This window comes from Erythrolamprus reginae, chromosome 7, assembly GCF_031021105.1.
Source record: "Erythrolamprus reginae isolate rEryReg1 chromosome 7, rEryReg1.hap1, whole genome shotgun sequence".
In the NCBI taxonomy this organism is placed as follows: Eukaryota; Metazoa; Chordata; class Lepidosauria; order Squamata; family Dipsadidae; genus Erythrolamprus; species Erythrolamprus reginae.
The window spans coordinates 34,733,933-34,754,797 of NC_091956.1; the positions used below are offsets into that span (position 1 = coordinate 34,733,933).

General features: G+C 41.6%; 1 protein-coding gene across 4 annotated transcripts in view; it reads right to left on the minus strand.

Annotated features, from left to right (window-relative positions):
* LOC139170309 (uncharacterized) overlaps positions 1 to 20,865 on the minus strand; it is a 197,050-nt gene that overhangs the window by 74,617 nt on the left and 101,568 nt on the right. For 3 of the 4 annotated variants that reach the window (XM_070757319.1, XM_070757318.1, XM_070757321.1), the window contains exon 14: positions 242 to 281. The exons of the other annotated variant lie outside the window; for it this stretch is intronic. In XM_070757319.1, coding sequence (XP_070613420.1) covers positions 242 to 281 — 40 coding nt within the window. The remainder of the gene's footprint in view (positions 1 to 241; positions 282 to 20,865) is intronic. 4 annotated transcript variants of the gene reach the window in all.

Consider the following 20,865-nt stretch of genomic DNA (forward strand, 5'->3'; position numbering starts at 1 on the left):
GTCCATAGAAAATATTTCTTCAGTAAATTGCTTAAAGCACACCAACATCTACAAATTGCAGACATCAATTTCATGAGCAATAGGAAAACAACTTACCTACTGCTCAAGAAAAATTACAAATCATGGGTGTCCTGAATTCATCTTCAACTTTCCCAGCCAACAATCTCAAGTTCAGGATGCAAAACATTAGAATGTCAGAAAAGAGCAATAATTAATATAATTCTCCTCTAAAAACACTTACATTTTTGGACGTCCTCCAATAATTGCAGTGACTCCAGGTGCTAAAAATGAATGAAATGAAAAAATAAACACAAGAACGCAAAAAACCAAAGAAAGTTCATAAAGAATTACTGTAATTTTCAGTGTCCAGATGTAAATATACCCCAGAGCCATTTTATAGTTTCATAAAGACCTAAAATTAAATTCTAAAATAGCAATGCCATTTAATGAAATACTAACAATTTAAGAACATCTAGGACAAATTATAGGATTAAGTTTAGAGTTATTTATTATTATTATATTATTATTATCATTATTATTATTATTAATAATAATAATAATAATAATAATAATAATAATTTATTAGATTTGTATGCGGCCCCTCTCTGGAGACTCAAGGCAGCTCACAACAATAATAATAACAATGTGACAATGTAAACAAATCTAATATTAAAAAAGCATCTAAAAACCCATCATTTAAAAACCATGCAACACAAGCATACCATACATAAAACTATATAAGCCTGGGGGAGATGTTTCAATTCCCCCATGACTGGCGATACAGGTGGGTCTTAAGTAATTTGCAAAGACAAGGAGGGTGGGGACAGTTCTAATCTTTGGGGGGAGTTGATTCCAGAGGGCCAGGGCCACCACAGACAAGGCTCTTCCCCTGAGGCCCGCCAGACGACATTGTTTAGTCGACGGGACCCAGAGAAGGCCAACTCTGTGGGACCTTATCGGCCGCTGGGATTCGTGCGGCAGAAGACCGTTCCGGAGGTATTTTGGTCCGATGCCATGTAGGGCTTTAAAGGTCATTACCAACAGTTTGAATTGCGACTGGAAACTGATCAGCAGCCAGTGCAAGCCACAGAGTGTTGGAGAGACGTGGGCGAATCTAGGTAACCCCGTGGTAGCTCTTGCAACCGCATTCTGCACAATCTGAAGTTTCTGAACACTTTTCAAAGGTAGCCCCATGTAGAGAGCGTTGCAATAGTCGAACCTCGAGGTGATGAGGGCATGAGCGACTGTGAGCAATGACTCCCTGTCCAAATAGGGCCACAACTGGTGCACTAGGCAATCCTGTGCAAACGCCCTCCTCGCCACAGCCGAAAGATGATGTTCCAATGTTAGCTGTGGATCAAGGAGGACGCCCAAGTTGCGGACCCTCTCCGAGGGGGGGCAATAATTCCCTCTCCAGGGTAATGGACGGACAGATGGAATTGTCCTTGGGAGGCAAAACCCACAGCCACTCCATCCTGTCAGGGTTGAGTTTGAGCTTTTGAGTTTGAGTTTTTTATTCAATTAAAATAAGAGCAGGGAAACTTTCTTTTTTAAAAACAGATATCTACAGGTAGTCTTTGACTTCCAACTATTTGTTTAGCAACTGTTGGAAATCACAACAGTTACAATTGAAAAAAAGTGACTTACAACCTGTTCTCCCACTTACAACTATTGCAGTATCCCCACGGTGATGTAATCAAAATTTAGGTGCTTAGCATATATCATCAACATCAATACCAAATTACTATTGTACACTGTTTTATTGTCGCTGTTAGCCGCCCCGAGTCTCTGGAGAGGGGCGGCATACAAATCCAATAAATAAATAAATAAATAAATAAAATATTTACAACAGTTGCAGACTCCTGAGGTCACACAATTGCCATTTGTGAGCTTATCTGATGGCTTCCAATAAGCCAAGTCATTGGGAGAAGCAGAATTCACTTAATAACCATGTGATTTACTTAAAAACTACACTAATTTGCTTAACCATGGTAAAACATTTTTTGTAAAATTGGGCATGACTCACTTAAAAACAGATTTGTTTAGCAATAGAAATACCAGTCCTAATTGTGATCATAAGTCAAGGGCTACCTGTACTGGAGTGGAAGTATGTGAAACAATGAAACCTTAATGAGAAATTGTAGGACTGTAACTCTACCAGTAAGAAAATAGAATGGACTGGACTGGACTGGACTAGACTAGACTAGTTGGAAGGGACATTAGAGGTTTTCTTATCTAACCCTTAATTCCTTTGGCAGGAATTTTTTTCACCATTGAATCAGGGGTAGGTTCCTCCTGGTTCGCCTGAACTGGTAGTGACCCGCTTATGACATCATTGAACTGGATTGGTTGGTGCTGGTCTGTGGGTGCCACCATCTTTTTTAAAATTAACTGCACATGGGTAAAAGCCATGTTTCTGGCAATGTACATGTGTCGCCATCTTGTTTTTGGCTTTTTTTCTTTTTGAATTTTTTTGGATTTTTCTCTTCCCAGCCCTTCCCAGCCCCGATGCTAGCTCACCTGATGTCCCCTTCCAAGTGCAGGCCTGTGCCTCTCCCTGTGTATGTGTGGGCTGCTGCCCCCTGACCACCAGCAGCTTCTGTGCCAGACTTGTAGTTGTATGGCTGGCTGGATTAACAAGCATGCTGGGGACGCCTTGCCCTCCACCTCTGTGCACTACACTTGACAGGGGCTGCTGCTACCCCTCTCACTGCCCTCCCTGCTTGGCTGGCAGGGGGAGGAGGCAGGCCAGGTGGGAAGCAGAGAGGAACATGGGCCTTGGCTTGGCCACAGAGCAACAGCAATAGCATTTAGATTTATATACCACAGCCCTCTTTAAGCAGTTTACAGAGAGTAAAACTCATTGCCCCCAATAATTTGAGTCCTCATTTTACTGATCTTGTAAGGATAGAAGGCTGAGTCAACTGTGAGCCTGCTGAGATTCGATCTGCCAAACTGCTGGCAACCGGTGATCAGAATTAGCTTGCAGTACTGCACTCTAACCACTGTGCCACCAAGACTTATACTACATAGTATATAGGCTCATAGCATGTGGGACTCCTGCCCCAACTCTCAGGCTGCTTCCCACTGGCATGCAAAAATTGACGTGCCATGTTAGGAAGGGGCAGGCTCTTCCTGCCTGTCTGCCTATCTTCTGGTTCAGTGTACTCAACAGGTAAACTGCTGCCTCACAGTACAGTTCCGGGATGGTGAAGAGCTTCCTTGGCCTCTCCCAAGCAATCTCTGTTGCTGCAGCTGGTTCTCCCAAGCAAGTTCTCCACCATCTCAAAACTGTGCCTCTCCGGCATCCGGGAACAGGACGGTTCCAGGATGCCGGAGAGCTTCCTTAGCCTCTTCCAAGCAATGTCTACCACTACCGCCTGCTCTCCCAAGCAAGCTCTCTGCCATCCCGATACTGCACTGCACTGGAAAACTCTCCCATGTGCAGCGTTGTTCCAAGATGGTGGAGAACCTAGGCAAACTCTATCCCCACCACTGCTGCTGCCGGGCTCATTCACAAAGAACTACAAAAGCCGTCCTCGAGGAAGGACTGGATCCTCGTATATTTGGAGCAATGGGGTTCTAGAAAGACCCCCTACCTCAGTCCATCTTCTTTTTCTCCCTGCATGAAACCTCAAATGGAAGATTTCTGCAAATCCAAGGAGAATTTCATTTCAATTCTCCTGCTTCCATTTAACCCAGCACTCGGTGGAAAGGGGGGAACCTTCCATGTTCTCCCTTTTATTTGCCCAAATTTAACTCTTTCTTAACTTTTTCCAAAGCTATTCTGGACTTCTTGATTGGCAGGCTGCAGAGGTACAGCACAATGCAGCCTCCCAATTTACACAAGTGTTTTTCCAGGCTGTTTAATATTGCAATACTCTCTTCATAAATTAATTACAAAATATTAATTATACAGAGGTTTTAATATTGTTATCTTCTACTGTGCTACTTGTATCATATCTTTAAAAAATCTTGGAACACCAAGGAATTTCCAGAGGATTGGAAAAGAGCTAGTGGGGACTTCCGGTTTGGACCAGAGATGCGGTGGGAGCTCCGGGACAGGGCTCTGTCCCCGGTGCTTCCTTTTTCCCCTCCAAGGGTCGCTTTGAGCGATTAGATTGGACCCGGACAGTCCGATCGAAGAACAGGGGGGTCCCCAGACCCCAAGGAGCTAACGCCGAAGCTCCGAAGGGGAGGGCTTGCCCTGCAGCTTTGGAGTCGGAAAAACCGAATCTTGATCTTCGAAGACTTGGCCATTGCAGCTCGACCATACGTACGGAATAGAAGATCAGAAGAAGTCAAACCAATGTAGCAGAAGAAAAAAGGAAATAAGAAGAAAAGAAGAATTAAGGTACAAGTCTATTGTGACAGTTTAAAAACGTTTAGAATTATTAACATTTCAAAATAAAAGGCGAACAAAAAAAAGTAATAAGGGAAAACTATATCCTTGGGCAAAAAGCTCAGCAGGAACTTTTTTTTCTGTACTAAATACAACGAAGAATTAAACAAAATTTGGCAAATACTACTACTCGCATTTAAATTCCCATCTCTGAAGAGGACTCTAGGAGATGGGAACCAACTAAAAAGTAAAATTTAAAGATGAAAGAGAAAAGTTTTAAACCGGCAGCAGTTTCTGGAACTCTTTGTTAACACGAGCTGCGGAAGGATTGCTTTTGGAATTTACTCTGAACAAATAAGTGTTGGGTATTTTGATTATTATTAATTTTGTTTGTATTAGCAGAGTTCAGCTGGCTTAATTTGCAGCGGAGTTAGCATGGCAAGAAATAACACGTGGTTCAGAATCCCATTTGTTAGCAATGAATAACCACTCCTTCATAAAGATGAAAAATACAATCTTTACTTACAATTATGTTGATTCATGCAATTGATAGATTGCAGGCAGATGAGTTTATATTCCAGTCCATATTAATAACTTCTGGATGGTCCCATGTGTGAGGATGGCTTTGGATTTCATCTCACACATGTACCCTAAGCCGAGGACAATGGAGCACACAGGAGTTCAGAAGAAGGTAGAAGAGGTAGAAGAGAAGGGGGGGGGGGATCATCTACTCTGCAGAGGTTTATATAGCCTGCAGAGTATCTGCCGCTTTTGGTCATCAAAAGGTGACACACTGGTCAGTTAATTGCGACCTGACCATAGAGATGTGTTTACAAGACAGTGCAAGCATGTAGTAGAGTAGTTAAACCCAACAATAAGCATGAAAAGAAAGAATAAAATTGTGAAATAAAGAGAAAATAGAAAAGAAACGAGATACTTGGAATGGATTAACTTTGCTTTTTAAACTGGGATATACTTTTTTGAAAAAGAATAAGAACAATTTATTCTAAATAAAGCCTGAATATACGAATTAACTGTACTGCCTGGAAGGAACCATTGCAAATAAATGTTTTAAATTGTAATAGATACAAGGAATTAATACTTTACCATGGAATATAATTAAAATTTTGTTATAAGTGAACTTGCGTTGAGAATTGGACCACAATGAATTTGACTTAAATCAAAAATAAACACCTGGATTTGCATCTTAATTTTGTATTAAATCGTTTGGGATTATAACTATATTTGGATTTAAACCCTTTTGGATTATAACTATATTTTGACTTTGGGATTTGTACTGGAACTATAATTGAATTATTTCTTGGACTTGGACTTGGATTCGGACTTGGATTGTGACTGGATATTTTTTGGATTATAATTGGAAATATATTGAATTATAACTAAAGATTAAATTGACCTTTGGAGAAGATTTTAAAATTTGAGACCTATAATCAACAAACAAGAACAGTTTAATAGACTCATGAAGAAAAGAACAGTTGAAATTAAGTATACCGTATATACTCGAGTATAAGCCGACCTGAGTATAAGCCGAGGCACCAATTTTTGCCACAAAAACTGGGAAAACGTATTGACCCGAGTATAAGCCGAAGTTAGAAAATGCAGTGGCTACTGGTAACTTATAAAAATGGAAAACAATAAAATTACATTAATTGAGACATGTTTTAGAATATTTATTTTAAAGAAAACCAGTAAACTAGCTCTGTAAATTTAAAAGAGGGTAAACAAATTAACAATATTAACAATAAATTAAAAAGTAAAAAAAGTAGCTCGATCAGCAACAAAGCTAAAACCTAAGAGTTAAAATCCTTCAAAACTGGATTCCTTCTCATCATTAATTGGATTTACATTATTGTTCTGTTTTTATATATGCTGTGAGCCACCCTGAGTCCTTGGAGAGGGATGGCGTACAAATCCAATTAAATAAATAAACAAACAAACAAACAAACAAACAAATAAATGTATCCAAAGAAGAGCTTCAGCATTAGCTGCTGTGAGGTTATCAGCATAGAAAACCAGATAGATAGATAGATAGATAGATAGATAGATAGATAGATATAGACAGACAGACAGACAGACAGATAGAAAAATAGATAGATAGATAGATAGAAATAGATACAGATAGATAGATAGATAGATAGAAAAATAGATAGATAGAAAGATAGATAGATAGATAGATAGATAGAAAAATAGATAGAAAGAAAAATAGACAGATAGACAGATAGAAAGATAGATAGATAGATAGAAAGAAAAATAGATAGATAGAAAAATAGATAGATAGAAAGATAGACAGATAGAAAAATAGATAGATAGATAGATAGATAGAAATAGATACAGATAGATAGACAGACAGACAGACAGACTAGCGAGACAAGCAAAACTTGCTAAACACAGACAGCTCTTGTGGTTTTGTATCCTAAATATGCAGGTCCTATTTAGAATCAAACTCATTTTTAAAATATGTAAAATGCTTCACATTATTAGATCCTATCCAAGCAAGGACAGCAACTACCACAAAATACCATTTTTTAAACAGTTTAAATCCTTTCAAAGGAGGGGGAGGAGAATCTGACAGCAGGGGGCCTTTTTAACCCAACTAAGGGCAATGCAGAGAGAGCAAGGAATAGTTACTGTAAACCTGTTGACAAATACACACAGGGAGTTTTAAAAAAAGCCTCTGGGTTTCAGCAAGAGGTAGCTGGCTTTTTTCACGGTGGGGGGGAGAGGGGGCATACACACACACACACACACACACACACACACAGACACACACACACACAAACACGACCTCACCGGTTTCCCATTGCTTTTCCCCCTCTCGGTTGGAGAAAATGGCTGTCTCCTTTGCTTGAGCCAGGGAGAAGGCAAGAGCTCCACCCCTCCCACAGCTCCTACGGCCTGCGAGAGGGGACAAAAGCTGGTGCCTCCTCGCTCTGGCTCAAGCAATGGCGCCCTCTTGTGGTGAATTTGTCAATGACCCGAGTATAAGCCGAGGTTGTGTTTTTCAGTCCATTTTTTGGGCTGAAAAACTCGGCTTATACTCGAGTATATACAGTAATTAAATATATCTGCAATAAGTATAATTAAGTATATCTGAATATAATTGTTGTCATCAAGGGTTTTCTTTTTCTAGAAATTATACTAAATACTTAGATTTTATTGTTATAATTTCATTAGATTATATTTGACATATATATTGCTGCTTTTTTTCTTTTTCTTATTCAAGTTTTATTGTTAGGTGTTTTCTTGGATGAAAGTGGTGCCATGGATATTGCCTACCTGGACTTCAGCAAAGCCTTTGATACGGTTCCACATAAAGAGCTGATAGATAAATTATTGAAGATTGGACTTAATCCCTGGATAGTTCAATGGATTTGCAGCTGGCTGAAGTGTAGACATCAGAGAGTTATTGTTAATGGCGAGTATTCTGAGCAGAGTCAGGTTACAAGCGGTGTGCCACAAGGGTCTGTTCTGGGTCCTATTCTTTTTAATATGTTTGTGAGTGACATAGGGGAAGGTTTGGTAGGGAAGGTTTGCCTATTTGCCGATGACTCTAAAGTGTGCAACAGGGTTGATATTCCTGGAGGCGTCTGTAATATGGTAAATGATTTAGCTTTACTAGATAAATGGTCAAAGCAATGGAAACTGCAGTTTAATGTTTCCAAATGTAAAATAATGCACTTGGGGAAAAGGAATCCTCAATCTGAGTATTGTATTGGCAGTTCTGAATTAGCAAATACTTCAGAAGAAAAGGATTTAGGGGTAGTGATTTCTGACAGTCTCAAAATGGGTGAACAGTGCAGTCAGGCGGTAGGGAAAGCAAGTAGGATGCTTGGCTGCATAGCTAGAGGTATAACAAGCAGGAAGAGGGAGATTATGATCCCGCTATATAGAATGCTGGTGAGACCACATTTGGAATACTGTGTTCAGTTCTGGAGACCTCACCTACAAAAAGATATTGACAAAATTGAGTGGGTCCAAAGACGGTCTAAAAGAATGGTGGAAGGTCTTAAGCATAAAACGTATCAGGAAAGACTTAATGAACTCAATCTGTAAGTCTGGAGGACAGAAGGAAAAGGGGGGACATGATCGAAACATTTAAATATATTAAAGGGTTAAATAAGGTCCAGGAGGGAAGTGTTTTTAATAGGAAAGTGAACACAAGAACAAGGGGACACAATCTGAAGTTAGTTGGGGGAAAGATCAAAAGCAACATGAGAAAATATTATTTTACTGAAAGAGTAGTAGATCCTTGGAACAAACTTCCAGCAGACGTGGTAGATAAATCCACAGTAACTGAATTTAAACATGCCTGGGATAAACATGTATCCATCCTAAGATAAAATAGAGAAAATAGTATAAGGGCAGACTAGACGGACCAAGAGGTCTTTTTCTGCTGTCAGACTTCTATGTTTCTATGTTTCTTTAGATTGAAATTTAAATATTATAATGAACTGCTAATTTTAAACTTCCTCTTTCCTGATTTGGTGTACCTCAGCTCGAAAGAACAGAGTTGCCATTGTTAAGACTAAAATTTATTTACTTGTTCAACTGCTTTTAATTAGAATTTATATTCATCTTTTTATCTTTTTAACTGGAATTAATTTACTTGATTTTATATATTTTCCAAGCTACAATTTTAAGGTTTCATAAAGCTTTAGTGCAATCATATTTTATATAAGGCTCTTTTGGATTTTATTTTTTTAATATTATCTTATCTTAATAAGCCACAGAATTGTTAGAAATTTAATTATTAAGCGACATTACAGTATTTTAAGTATTTTAAGGTATTTTAACTATAATATAATTAAGTCTTTGATAATATAGATTTTAAACTTTTTTTCTTTCTACCCTTTCATTTTCTAATATTCGTAAGTGTAGATTATATAATAAATTCCACTGCTTTTTATTCTTAAAGTGTGATACATAAATACATAAGATTTAGGGAAAGAAGTGATATATAATTGTATTAGAAAATTGTCTTACTTTTAAAGCAGATTTACTGTGGTAATTTTTAAATCTTGTTTGGAGTTTACTTGAACTAATTAAAAAATTATACTTTTTGTTAGAAAGTTGGTAAAGCAGGTATAGGGAAGGATTTTTACCTTCTTCAAAATAGCATACAACCCACATTGAATATAGTATTAAGTATTGGGGGGGGGGGAAGTGAGGAAAACTAGATTCACTTTAAATAAAATATAGTTACAAGATATACACAGGATGACAAGTACGTCCACCACTACAAAGACAATCAAAAAACCAACTTTAACTACTTCTATATCTCCACAAGTATCTCCACTACCTTCACCTGTGCATCAAAAGACAATTATAAGTATGTTAGCCAAGGACAAAGAAAAAGAGAAAGAGAAGGAGAAATCACAATCACAGCCTACACTACAGACAATTCAGAAAACACTGGCTGTTATGCAAGACTTTATGCTGAAATCCCAAACTGAAGCAAAACAACAATGTGAAGAGTTAAAAGCAGAAATGGGGGAGTTGAAAGTGGATACAGGAGAAATGAAAGTAAAGATGAAAGAAGTAGACGATAAAGTAGTGGAAATATAACAGACTCTGAAAGAAAATGAACAAAGAATTAAGACAGTAGAAGAGAAAATAGACAAAGTTGAACAAAGAATAAATGATTTTGAAGACAGAACCGATTTTCAAAATAAAGGATACGACGAATCAATTACACACTTAGAGTTACAACGTGCATCTTATGGTTTGAGATTCCAGAATATAACTGAAGAAAAAGACAAAGATCTTCAAGCAAAAATGGCAGAAATTATAAGAGGAATCCTTCAGGTGGATCCACAGGAACTAATAAAAGAAATTGATGAACTTTATAGAGTGCAAACTAGCTACGTCTGAACTTACCAAGAGAAGTCCACATCAAATTTGTGAGAAAGACTATAAGAGATGATATTTTGAAGTGGACAAGGAACGAAAAACTGCAAGATAAAGGAAAGAAATCACAATACTAAAACAAGTTCCAAGAAGAGTACGAGAAAGCAGAAGGGAATACTATTTCCTGACTAAAATACTAATTAAAGAAAATATCACCTTTCGCTGGCTTATACCAGAAGGCCTCTCTTTGTATTGGCAATCCCAAAGAGTAAAACTAGAGAACATTGAAGATGCCAGAGAATTTTACAAAACAAGTGGTATATGTAAATTTGAGCAACCAACAAAGGAAGTGTCTATAAGGAAAGAAGATGAGCTGGGGGCCACCAGCCAGGAAAAGGACCGTTGAACTTACCTGAACGGTCTTCTCGATGCACTGCAAGGAGAGTCCAACATGGGTAATTCTACAGTCTGATTGGTAGGGACTGAGTTTAATTTAAATATTAGCCAGGCACCGCCCCCTAGCCCTCCAGTCTAATATGAACGAAGGAGCAGTAATGTAAACAAACATAATTTATTGAACAATAACTTCAAAGAACTTCAACAAGAAACATAAGTAACCAAGACCCTGGTCCCAAGCGGGAGGGTTTGGACTCTCCTTGCAGTGCATCGAGAAGACCGTTCAGGTAAGTTCAACGGTCCTTCTCCAATGCACTTGCAAGGAGAGTCCAACATGGGATATACCCAAGTTACTCATCCAAGGGAGGGAGAAGTCTGGACCAGGGGCATCGAAAAGGAACAAACCCCTTGCAAAACCCTCCTCCCAAAGGCTGCCTCCGCTGAAGCAAAGGAGTCGATCTTGTAGTGCTTTATAAACGTAGACGGAGTCGCCCACGTTGCCGCCCGGCAGATGTCCTCTAACGGGGCTTGCGTCCGCCAGGCCGAAGAAGTGGCAGCACTACGCGTGGAATGGGCCGTAATCCCTTGAGGAATAGGTGTGTTCTTGGCTGTATATGCCTCCGATATGCAGATCCTCAGCCACCTACTGATAGTCTGAGAGGATACCTTACGTCCCATATTTTTGTTGGAAAAAGACACAAACAGGGCCTCGGAAACCCTAAATGCCTGGGTTCGACGAACATATATTTTTAAGGCCCGTCTGACGTCCAGCTTGTGCCACCTCAACTCCAAGGGATGAGTCCCACGGGCACAAAAATCAGGGACTACAATGTCCTGCGACCTATGGAAGTCAGAATTAACCTTGGGCAGAAAGGTTGGGTCCAAGCGTAGTACAACCTTATTAGGATAAAATTGGCAAAGGTCTGGTCTGGTTGATAGTGCCGCAATCTCCGACACCCTCCTAGCCGATGTAATGGCTACTAAGAAGGCAGTCTTAAGTGTCAAGAACCTTAGAGAGATTTGGCGAACGGGCTCAAAGGGAGGACCTGTGAGGGCATCCAAGACCAGGGCTAAATCCCACGATGGGAATCGATGTACAGTGGGAGGACTAACGTTGGCGGCTCCTTTCAGGAAATCCCTGACCCAAGGATGTCTCGCCAGGGGTTGGTAGTAATTCTTACCCAGAACAGTCGATAACGCCGCCACATGACGCCTAAGAGTATTAGGTGCAAGGCCCTTTTCCAGTCCAGCTTGTAGGAATGCTAAGACTACGAGAACTGATGCTCCCTGAGGGTCTAACTGTTGACGTTCGCAAAATGAACAGAAGGCTCCCCAAGTGGCTTGATAGACCCTCCTAGTAGAGGGTCTACGGGCAGCTAACATTGTGTCTATAACCATGTCAGGCACGAGCTGATGTTTCAGATGGAGCCGCTCAAGTGCCAGACGGTTAGTTGCCACCACTGGGGCTCTGGATGGAAAATTGTCCCCTGGTGAAGGGAAAGCCGATGACTGGGAATCCTCCAGTGGGGGGAGACTGACAGCTCTGTGAGATCGGCAAACCAACTGCGTCGAGGCCAAAAGGGGGCCACCAGCAGCACCTCCGCTCTTTCCTATATTAATTTCCTGATCACCCTTGGTATTAAGATGACCGGAGGAAAGGCGTAGAGCAGACCGGGAGGCCACCCTTGGCGCAGTGCATTCACCCCCTCCGCTCCCGGGGAGGGGAAACGAGAAAGAAACCGTGGGAGTTGGGCATTGGAACATGTGGCAAAAAGATCCATCACCGGAGTCCCGAACCTCCCCACAATCTCCTGGAACAGCGAGGGGTCGAGACACCATTCCCCTGGATCCAACGTCTCTCGACTTAACCAGTCTGCACACACATTGTCCACTCCTGAAATGTGCTCCGCAGAAAGGGAAGTGAGATTGGCCTCGGCCCAAGACATCAGGGACTCGGTCTCCTGCATCAATCTCCCGGACCGTGTCCCGCCCTGCCTGTTTATGTGTGACCATGTGGAAACATTGTCCGTCATAATCAAAACGTCGTGACCCCTCACTAAACTGGCGAATCTCCGGAGGGCTAGCGAGACCGCCCGTAGCTCTAACAGATTGATGTTGCAGTCTCTTAAATCCTCTGACCCCCAAAGGCCCTGGGCCATGTGGGAGGACATGTGAGCCCCCCACCCAGTTAGGCTGGCGTCCGTTGTTACTAGGAGAGGGTCCTTCTGGAGGAAGGAGGAACCCCTCCCTAACGCCGGGGTAACCCACCATTGGAGAGACCTGCGTACCCTGGTGGTAAGGAGTACTTTCCGGTGAAGATGACTGCATTTTGTCCGCTGAAAGGGGAGCAGGAACCACTGCAGCGGGCGTAGATGGTGACGAGCCCATGGTAAAATGTCTATGCAGGATACTAACGTTCCTAAGACCTTCGACAGGAAGGACAGGCGGGGGTATCGTTGTCTGTCCAGTTCTCGAAGCAGCTTTCGGATGGAGGATTGCCTGTCCTGGGACAGAAAAACCATCCCCCTGGTCGAGTCGATAGTTGTGCCCAGATGGGCCAGACGTGTGGTAGCGGTCAGGTGGCTCTTTTCCCAATTTACTGAGAAACCGAGAGCCTGGAGCGTCCTGATGGTTAGGCGGGGATGGTTGTCCGCTTGCTCTGTTGTCCTGGCCAGAATGACGATATCGTCTAGGTACGCCATGAGGCGTACCGACCGTTGTCGTAGCCAGGCCGTGAGGACGTCCAGCAACTTCGTGAATGTTCGCGGAGCTGAAGACAGTCCGAAGGGCATAGCCCGGTATTGGAAATGATCGTCCTGCAGACTGAAACGCAGAAACTGGCGGTGTGAAGGACAAATAGGAACGTGGAGATAAGCCTCCTTGAGGTCGATTGAAGTCATCACATCGTTGAGCCGAACCGAAGCAAGAATTGACCGGAGCGAATGCATTTTGAATCTTCGGTACTTGATGTACAGGTTCAGTTGCCGAAGATTCAAGATGAGACGGACTCCCCCGGACGACTTCGGGACAAGGAACACTACGGAATAAAACCCCTTGCCTCTTTGGTCTGTGGGGACCGGCTCTATGGCTCCGATTTCCAGTAAATGCAATACTTCCTGATGTAAAAGGGACCGTTTGTGGGGGTCGGAAGGGACAGGGCAGTGAAGAAAGCGCTGCGGCGGTGGTCGAGTGAATTCTAGTGATAGACCGTGAGTCACCGTCGCCGTCGCCCAGGCGTCTGTTGATGTGCACTGCCAACGGTGTGCGAAAAGCGCCAACCTGCCTCCCAGCTGAAGCGAATCCTGAGAGTCACTTATTCTTTCGGAAGCCACGATTGGCTCCCCTGAAAGGTCGGCGTCCTTGCGAGGATCTGTAACGGTCACTGAAAGCCCGGTCTGACCTAAAAAACCCCTGGTTGGACGAGCCCTGGTAAAAGGGCCTCGGAGCCTGGGTAGAGGCGGAGGCGTGCTCAGACCGAAAGGGCTGGCGTCGTTGATATGGCATAAATCGCCTATTCTGACCCTGACATGGGCATCACCTTCTTCTTATCCTTGTCCTTGATTAAGACTTCGTCGAGGGCTTCACCAAATAGCTTTTTTTCCGTAAAGGGAGAAGATGCCAAGGACCACTTTGACTTTACGTCCGCTTGCCAGTGGCGGAGCCAGATAAGGCGGCGGGAGGCCACTGAGGAGGCCATGGCCCTGGAAGCGAACTTAGCCGCGTTTGCTGTGGCATCTGCCGAGAACTCCGTGGCCGCCAGCAGCTTATTGAGGTCCTGCCTGAGGCGACCATCCTCCGGATTGACCCTAGATTGGATGTCCCTGATCCACAGCAGCGTGGCCCTATTAAAAAATGAGGCTGCCGAAGCGGCCCGAATGGCCCATGCTGCCATCTGGTGGGTCTTCCTGACGACATTTTCAGCCTGTTTGTCCTCACCCTTCAGACCTTCTTGGGACTCTGAAGGCACCAGAGCATTGGAAACAAGGCTTGTGATGGGCTTGTCGACAGGAGGAAAATTCAGCAAGTCCTCCATCGCCTGATCGAAGGAATAAAATTTCCGGTCCAGGACTGATGGACCCTGAGCAGCCGCCGGGTTCTCCCAAGGCCGTTGAATAGTCTCTAGGAAGACCTGAGAAGATGGTATGCTTACCGTCTCTTGCTTTGGTAAAACAAAGAGGCGTCCAGTGGTAGGAGCTGCAGCTGTGGGGTCCCTCCCCTGCCTGATCAATAGTCCATTTTGCTTTATTAAGCAAAATCTTGTACAGGGAAGGCTTGAATAAACCAGTGACCGCGGGCTGCTCTGGTGGTTGCTCATCGCCCGAGAGCTCATCATCTTGGTCACTGAAGACATCTTCGGGAGATCCCTCCTCCTCCATGGAATCAGCCAGCGACCGTGTGGCTGGGGCTGTCCATGGATCTCGGAACCTCAACGGTGGTGGCCCCGCTGGTTGGCGTTGTTGGTGTGCACCCATTGTAACGCACTGGGAAAACGCACTGGTAATCAGATCCTGCAGGGCAGGAGGCATGCTTTGCCAGCTATCTTGGGCGCTGCGTAGGCCAGCTGCTGTAGGCGTGAAGGTAGCCTGCGCTGGGCCATAGGCTGAGTGAGCAGAGGTCTGAGGAGGGAAGGAGCCAGGCCACACAGAAGGTTGTCGTGCAGAGGAGTAGGCCTCAAGAGAAGGGCCAGGGCCAAATTGCAAAGGGCGCTCCGGGGACCAGTCCCTCTCAGAAGCCAAGCCTGCTACCCCTGATGGGATCGCGGGGGAGGCTGGCAAGGGATCAGGTCCAGAAGAGAAGGTGGCTAGGGAGGCCTGTTTCTGAGTGGCCTCTAATTGTTTTTCAAGGGCCTTGATACGCCTCTCTGCCTCCCTCAGCGAAGCCCCCTGGGAACCCTTGGACTTCTGGCTTCTCTCCTTGGGGGTACTTGGCTTAGATAAGCCTACAGCCTCCTCCACTGTCTGGGCCGGTGTTTCTGCCATCATTAATTCTATATTTGAACACTCACGATTCAGAATAGAGACAAGTGCAGACCTCTCAGCCAGACACGACAGAAGGAAAAAAACCGTTTGCCAAGTGTCTTTTTTCCCTTGGCCTCTAGTACGGCTGCGAGTATCAGGGCAGATTAGGAGAGTCAAGCAAGCCTTCAGAACGTGAGTCACGCTGACTGAGGCCTCCAATAGGATGACTTCCGGTTGCCATAGCAACCACCCGAGTCAACAAACAGGCCCTGTGGCTCTGGCTTCAGTAATGGCCGTCGCAACGTTACCATGGAAACGGGCAGGAAACAACCTTTAGTTCCTGCCCAACTTTGTTTCCAAAATGGCCGCCGCCCTGAATCGAGGGCTTTTCTGAGGCAAACCAAGGCAGCCAAGTGATCCTGGGGGCTCTGGGGGGGCGCTTCCAGCTCCGGATTCCCCTGCAGCGTGCCCGCCATAGGGAGCAGGCCCCCCCATAGCGGCAGCCGCGTTATCTGACACCGGGCGCTACCACGGAGGTAAGCAACCCGGGGGGCCCTTCTTAACCCACACAGAGGCTTGAGAGTGGGCAAGAGAGAAGGGGCCGCAGTTCAAAGGGTTCGCCCCACGGAGGGTAGGAACCCTATGCTGCCAAGGAGCTGCCCCCAAGGTGCCTGTAAGGGAAAAGAAAGGGAGAGAAAATCGTTAATACAAATACATATTCAGAACAAATAATTTTACTAAAGTGATATACTAAACCATTGGTTTAACATCAGAGAGAAAAAACTCTAAGTCCCATTACTGCGACTGAGTTTTTTAGACTGGAGGGCTAGGGGGCGGTGCCTGGCTAATATTTAAATTAAACTCAGTCCCTACCAATCAGACTGTAGAATTACCCATGTTGGACTCTCCTTGCAAGTGCATTGGAGAAAGAGGAAGACTCAGGCACAAGAAGAAAACAACCACAGCAAGAATCTAAAGAAACCAAGAAGTACCACAAATAATCATGTCAGAAGACATGAAAATATTTTCAGTAAATGTAAATGGATTAAATGAGCCAAGAAAAAGAAATCAAATATTCTCCAAACTCAAAAAGCACAGATAGTGATCCTACAAGAAGTCCATATTAAAAAAACCCAATAGAAAATTGTTATATAATCCAAAAATAGAGAATATGTATGCTAGTTTAGCAAATAAAAAAAAAAGAGGCATTGCAATGTATATTGAAAATTCAATAAACTCCAAACAACTATATACTGATCAGGAAGGTAGAATATTAATTGTACAATTGAATATTGATACAAAACTTCTTGTTATCGTTTCTATTTATGCACCCAACGACAAACAAATGGAATTTTATAAACAATTACATCAAAATATAAATGAATTAAATATTGAAAATATGATTATAATTGGCGACTTCAATGCAATTTCAAATAGATCTTTAGACCATTCGGGTAAAAAGAAAGATAAGAAAAAGAAAACAATACTGCATACCACCTTTCAGAAAATGAGGTCCGAATTATTATTAAATGACATTTGGAGGGAACAACATCCTTTAACTAGACAATATACTTTTTACTCAAATCCCCACAAAACTTGGACAAGAATAGATATGGCCTGGGCTTCGAAATCAACTACTGAACAAATTAAAGAAATTGAGATAGATACAAATACCTGGGCAGACCATAATCCCTTAGTGATATATTGGAAAAGGTATAAGAAACAAATAAATTGGCAGATGAATAGAAATATCATAAGAAAAAGACATTATAGGGAATTGGAATACTGTGTTCAGTTCTGGAGACCTCACCTACAAAAAGATATTGACAAAATTGAACGGGTCCAAAGACGGGCTACAAGAAGCATAAAACGTATCAGGAAAGACTTAATGAACTCAATCTGTATAGTCTGGAGGACAGAAGGAAAAGGGGGGACATGATCGAAACATTTAAATATGTTAAAGGGTTAAATAAGGTTCAGGAGGGAAGTGTTGTTAATAGGAAAATGAACACAAGAACAAGGGGGCACAATCTGAAGTTAGTTGGGGGAAAGATCAAAAGCAACGTGAGAAAATATTATTTCACTGAAAGAGTAGTAGATCCTTGGAACAAACTTCCAGCAGACGTAGTTGGTAAATCTACAGTAACTGAATTTAAACATGCCTGGGATAAACATATATCCATCCTAAGATAAAACACAGGAAATAGTATAAGGGCGGACTAGATGGACCATGAGGTCTTTTTCTGCCGTCAGTCTTCTATGTTTCTATGACAAAATAAATAAATAAAATTCATGGAGAGAAGTAAGCAAATGAGTACCACAAGGTTCTGTCTTATGCTACTATTCAATGTCTTCATAATTGACTTAAATGAGGCAATAGAAGGGGAACTCATCAAATTTGCAGATGACACTAACCTGACAGGGATTATCCAACAAAATGAAATTTAAATGTGGAGAAAAGCAAGGTTTTTCACCTGGTCAAGAAAAACCAAAGGTATAAGAATAGATTAGTGAAACCTAGCTAAGAATCAGTAACTCTCTCACGGTTACTGATTCTTAGCTAGATTTCACTAATCTATTCTTGTACCTTTGGTTTTTCTTGCCCAGGTGTAAAACCTTGCTTTTCTCCACATTAAATTTCATTTTGTTGGATAATCCCTGTCAGGTTAGTGTCATCTGCAAATTTGATGAGTTCCCCTCCTATTGCCTCATTTAAGTCAATTATGAAGATGCACTTCTAGGATTACCAGTTCATTTGGAAGAGAAATTAGAGTAAAATGTTTAGAGTGTGATTTTATTAGGGCTTTATAAACTAATATTTCACCTGATGTTGATTCTATGCTTCTATTTAGGCAACCCAGGATTGTATTAGCTTTTTTGGCTGCTGCTGCACACCGCTGACTCATGTCAGCAGAACCGGGGTGGCACAGTGGTTAGAGGCAGCAGTGCAGGCTATTTCAGCTACCTGTAAGCTGTAGTTCAGCAGTTCAAATCTCACTACCGTCTCAAGGTTGACTCAGCCTTCCAACCTTCTGATGTGGGTTAAATGAGGACCCAGATTGTTGGGGGCAATATGCTGATTCTGTAAACTGCTTAGAGAGGATTGTAAAAGTACTATGAAATGGTATATAAGTCCAAATGTTATTGCTATGTTTAAGTGATTGCCCTGGGTAGCCTAAACAGGGGCATAGAATCAACATCACGTGAAATATTAGTTTACAAAGCCCTAATAAAACCACACCTGGAATACTTGTCTGGAATACAGTCACTTGTCTCAAATGGTATAGGTCTTTGCTTGAGCAAGGGGCTGACTAGAAGATTTCCAAGATCCCTTCCAGCTCTATTCTTATTAATTAATCTGTTACTCTGTTAATCAATTAATTCTGTTTTTTAAATAAGGACAGGCCTTCCATACCCACACCTGATTATCATTTAACTCTAAGCATTTTACTCTAATTTCTCTTCCAAATGAACTGGTAATCCTAGAAGTTCATATTCACACAAGAGGATTACATGACCCCAAGATACTGCAGCCATCATAAATATGAACCAGTTGTCAAGCATCTGAATGTAAATCACATGACCAAAGTGATGTTGCAATGGTCATAAGTGTGAAAAATGGTCATAAGTCACTTTTCCCGTGCCCTTGTAACTGAAGGAATTGTTGTAAATTGGGGATTACTTGTATGTTTTTCCTCAATGGGGGAAAGTATAATATTCTTGATTTTGAGTTCTCTTTATTTTTAGAACTTGTATAAAGAACAGATCACATTTCACAAAACATAGCACAAAAGCATAAATAACAGCCAAATGACTGCGTATGGAGCTTTTCTTTTTAAAAATTGAAATAACAATGGGGTAGAAAGCAACAATTGATTCCTAGAAATAAGAAGGTAAGCAATTTGAAAAAGCAAGAAGAGAGTACTAAGAACCATTACTTGCTCTTTCTTTTCGCAAATATATTACTGGATCTATAGTACTAGAAAAAGTGAAGAGACAGAAAGAGATGAGAGACTGGCTAATGAGCTGAAAAGGAATGCGGGTAGTAAGAAGTACAGTACTGTACTTGATTACAAAAAACAGAAAATGGTAATTAGAGTTATGGCCAATATAAATGAGATAAAAAGCCCAGAAGATAAAAACCTATGTTGGAAAATATCTTTTGTTTCTTGACAATGCTCCAGTCATTGAAGTTATTACAATCTGAATTTTTTAGATGGCAAACCAATTAAAAACAAATGTTCTGCATTCAGTACAATATTGTGCATTATATACAAAACACTTAACTTGCAGAGGTCAGCTAGCCATTTCCGCCCAACTGAGAGATAACAAATCTTTTAGGATTATGTACTCAAACATGAATGAAGACTGATCTGACTATTAAATTGGTTGGAGACATATCTAACACACTTGTCATCGTTCATAATATTTACATGTACTGAGGACTTTAAAATCTCAAACTGTCTTAACCAGCTGTCAACATAGTGTCAACCTCCGGTCAAATAGATGTGAAATAAGGGTTAGCACATTAGTTTGGCTTTAGAAATAACTATTGGACAGCATAGTTATTAAAATGTTTTTATTTATTGTATTGTAACTTTATCCATCAGATTTTATTATTTTGAATAAGAAAAAAGAAATAATAAGGAAAGTATTAATTAATAATAGAATAGGCTTTTAGTTACTTTTATTGAATTACAAATATAAAAAACTAGAAAAGGTTGTTAGGGTATTTCAAATAATTAAACACTGAGGAATTCCTTGAAGCACAAAAGCAGTTGCTTATTACAATTTTATGTTTCTTGATACACCTTATTTAAATTAAAATTTGCAGATTTATACTGTGTTGCCTCTAAATATATACAATGGCACCTCGGTTAATGACCACAATCCATTCTGGAAGGTTGGTTGTTAACTGAAATGGTTGTTAACTGAAACAAGTTTTCCCATAGGAAATAATGGAAATGGATTTAATTGGTTCCCAGCCCCTGTTGACTTGCTAAAATGAAAGTTACAGGCTATATAGGTATTTTTTAATGTTTTTTTTTTACTGAGAACAGTTATAATATATTATAAATGGAGTTAAATAAACATAAAAACATTAAAGAAAGCATTTAAACATAACAAAACATTTAACAAAACATGGAGGTGTGGGGAGAAGGGGATGGGATTATTGCTTGGAGGGAAAGGAAGGGGTGGGATTACTGCTTGGAGGGGGAACCTTTGGCATTGTAAAATCAGGGGTGACTTCCCTTTTCTGTCACTGAGGCTGAAGAAAAAAACGTGTCCATTGCCTGTTGT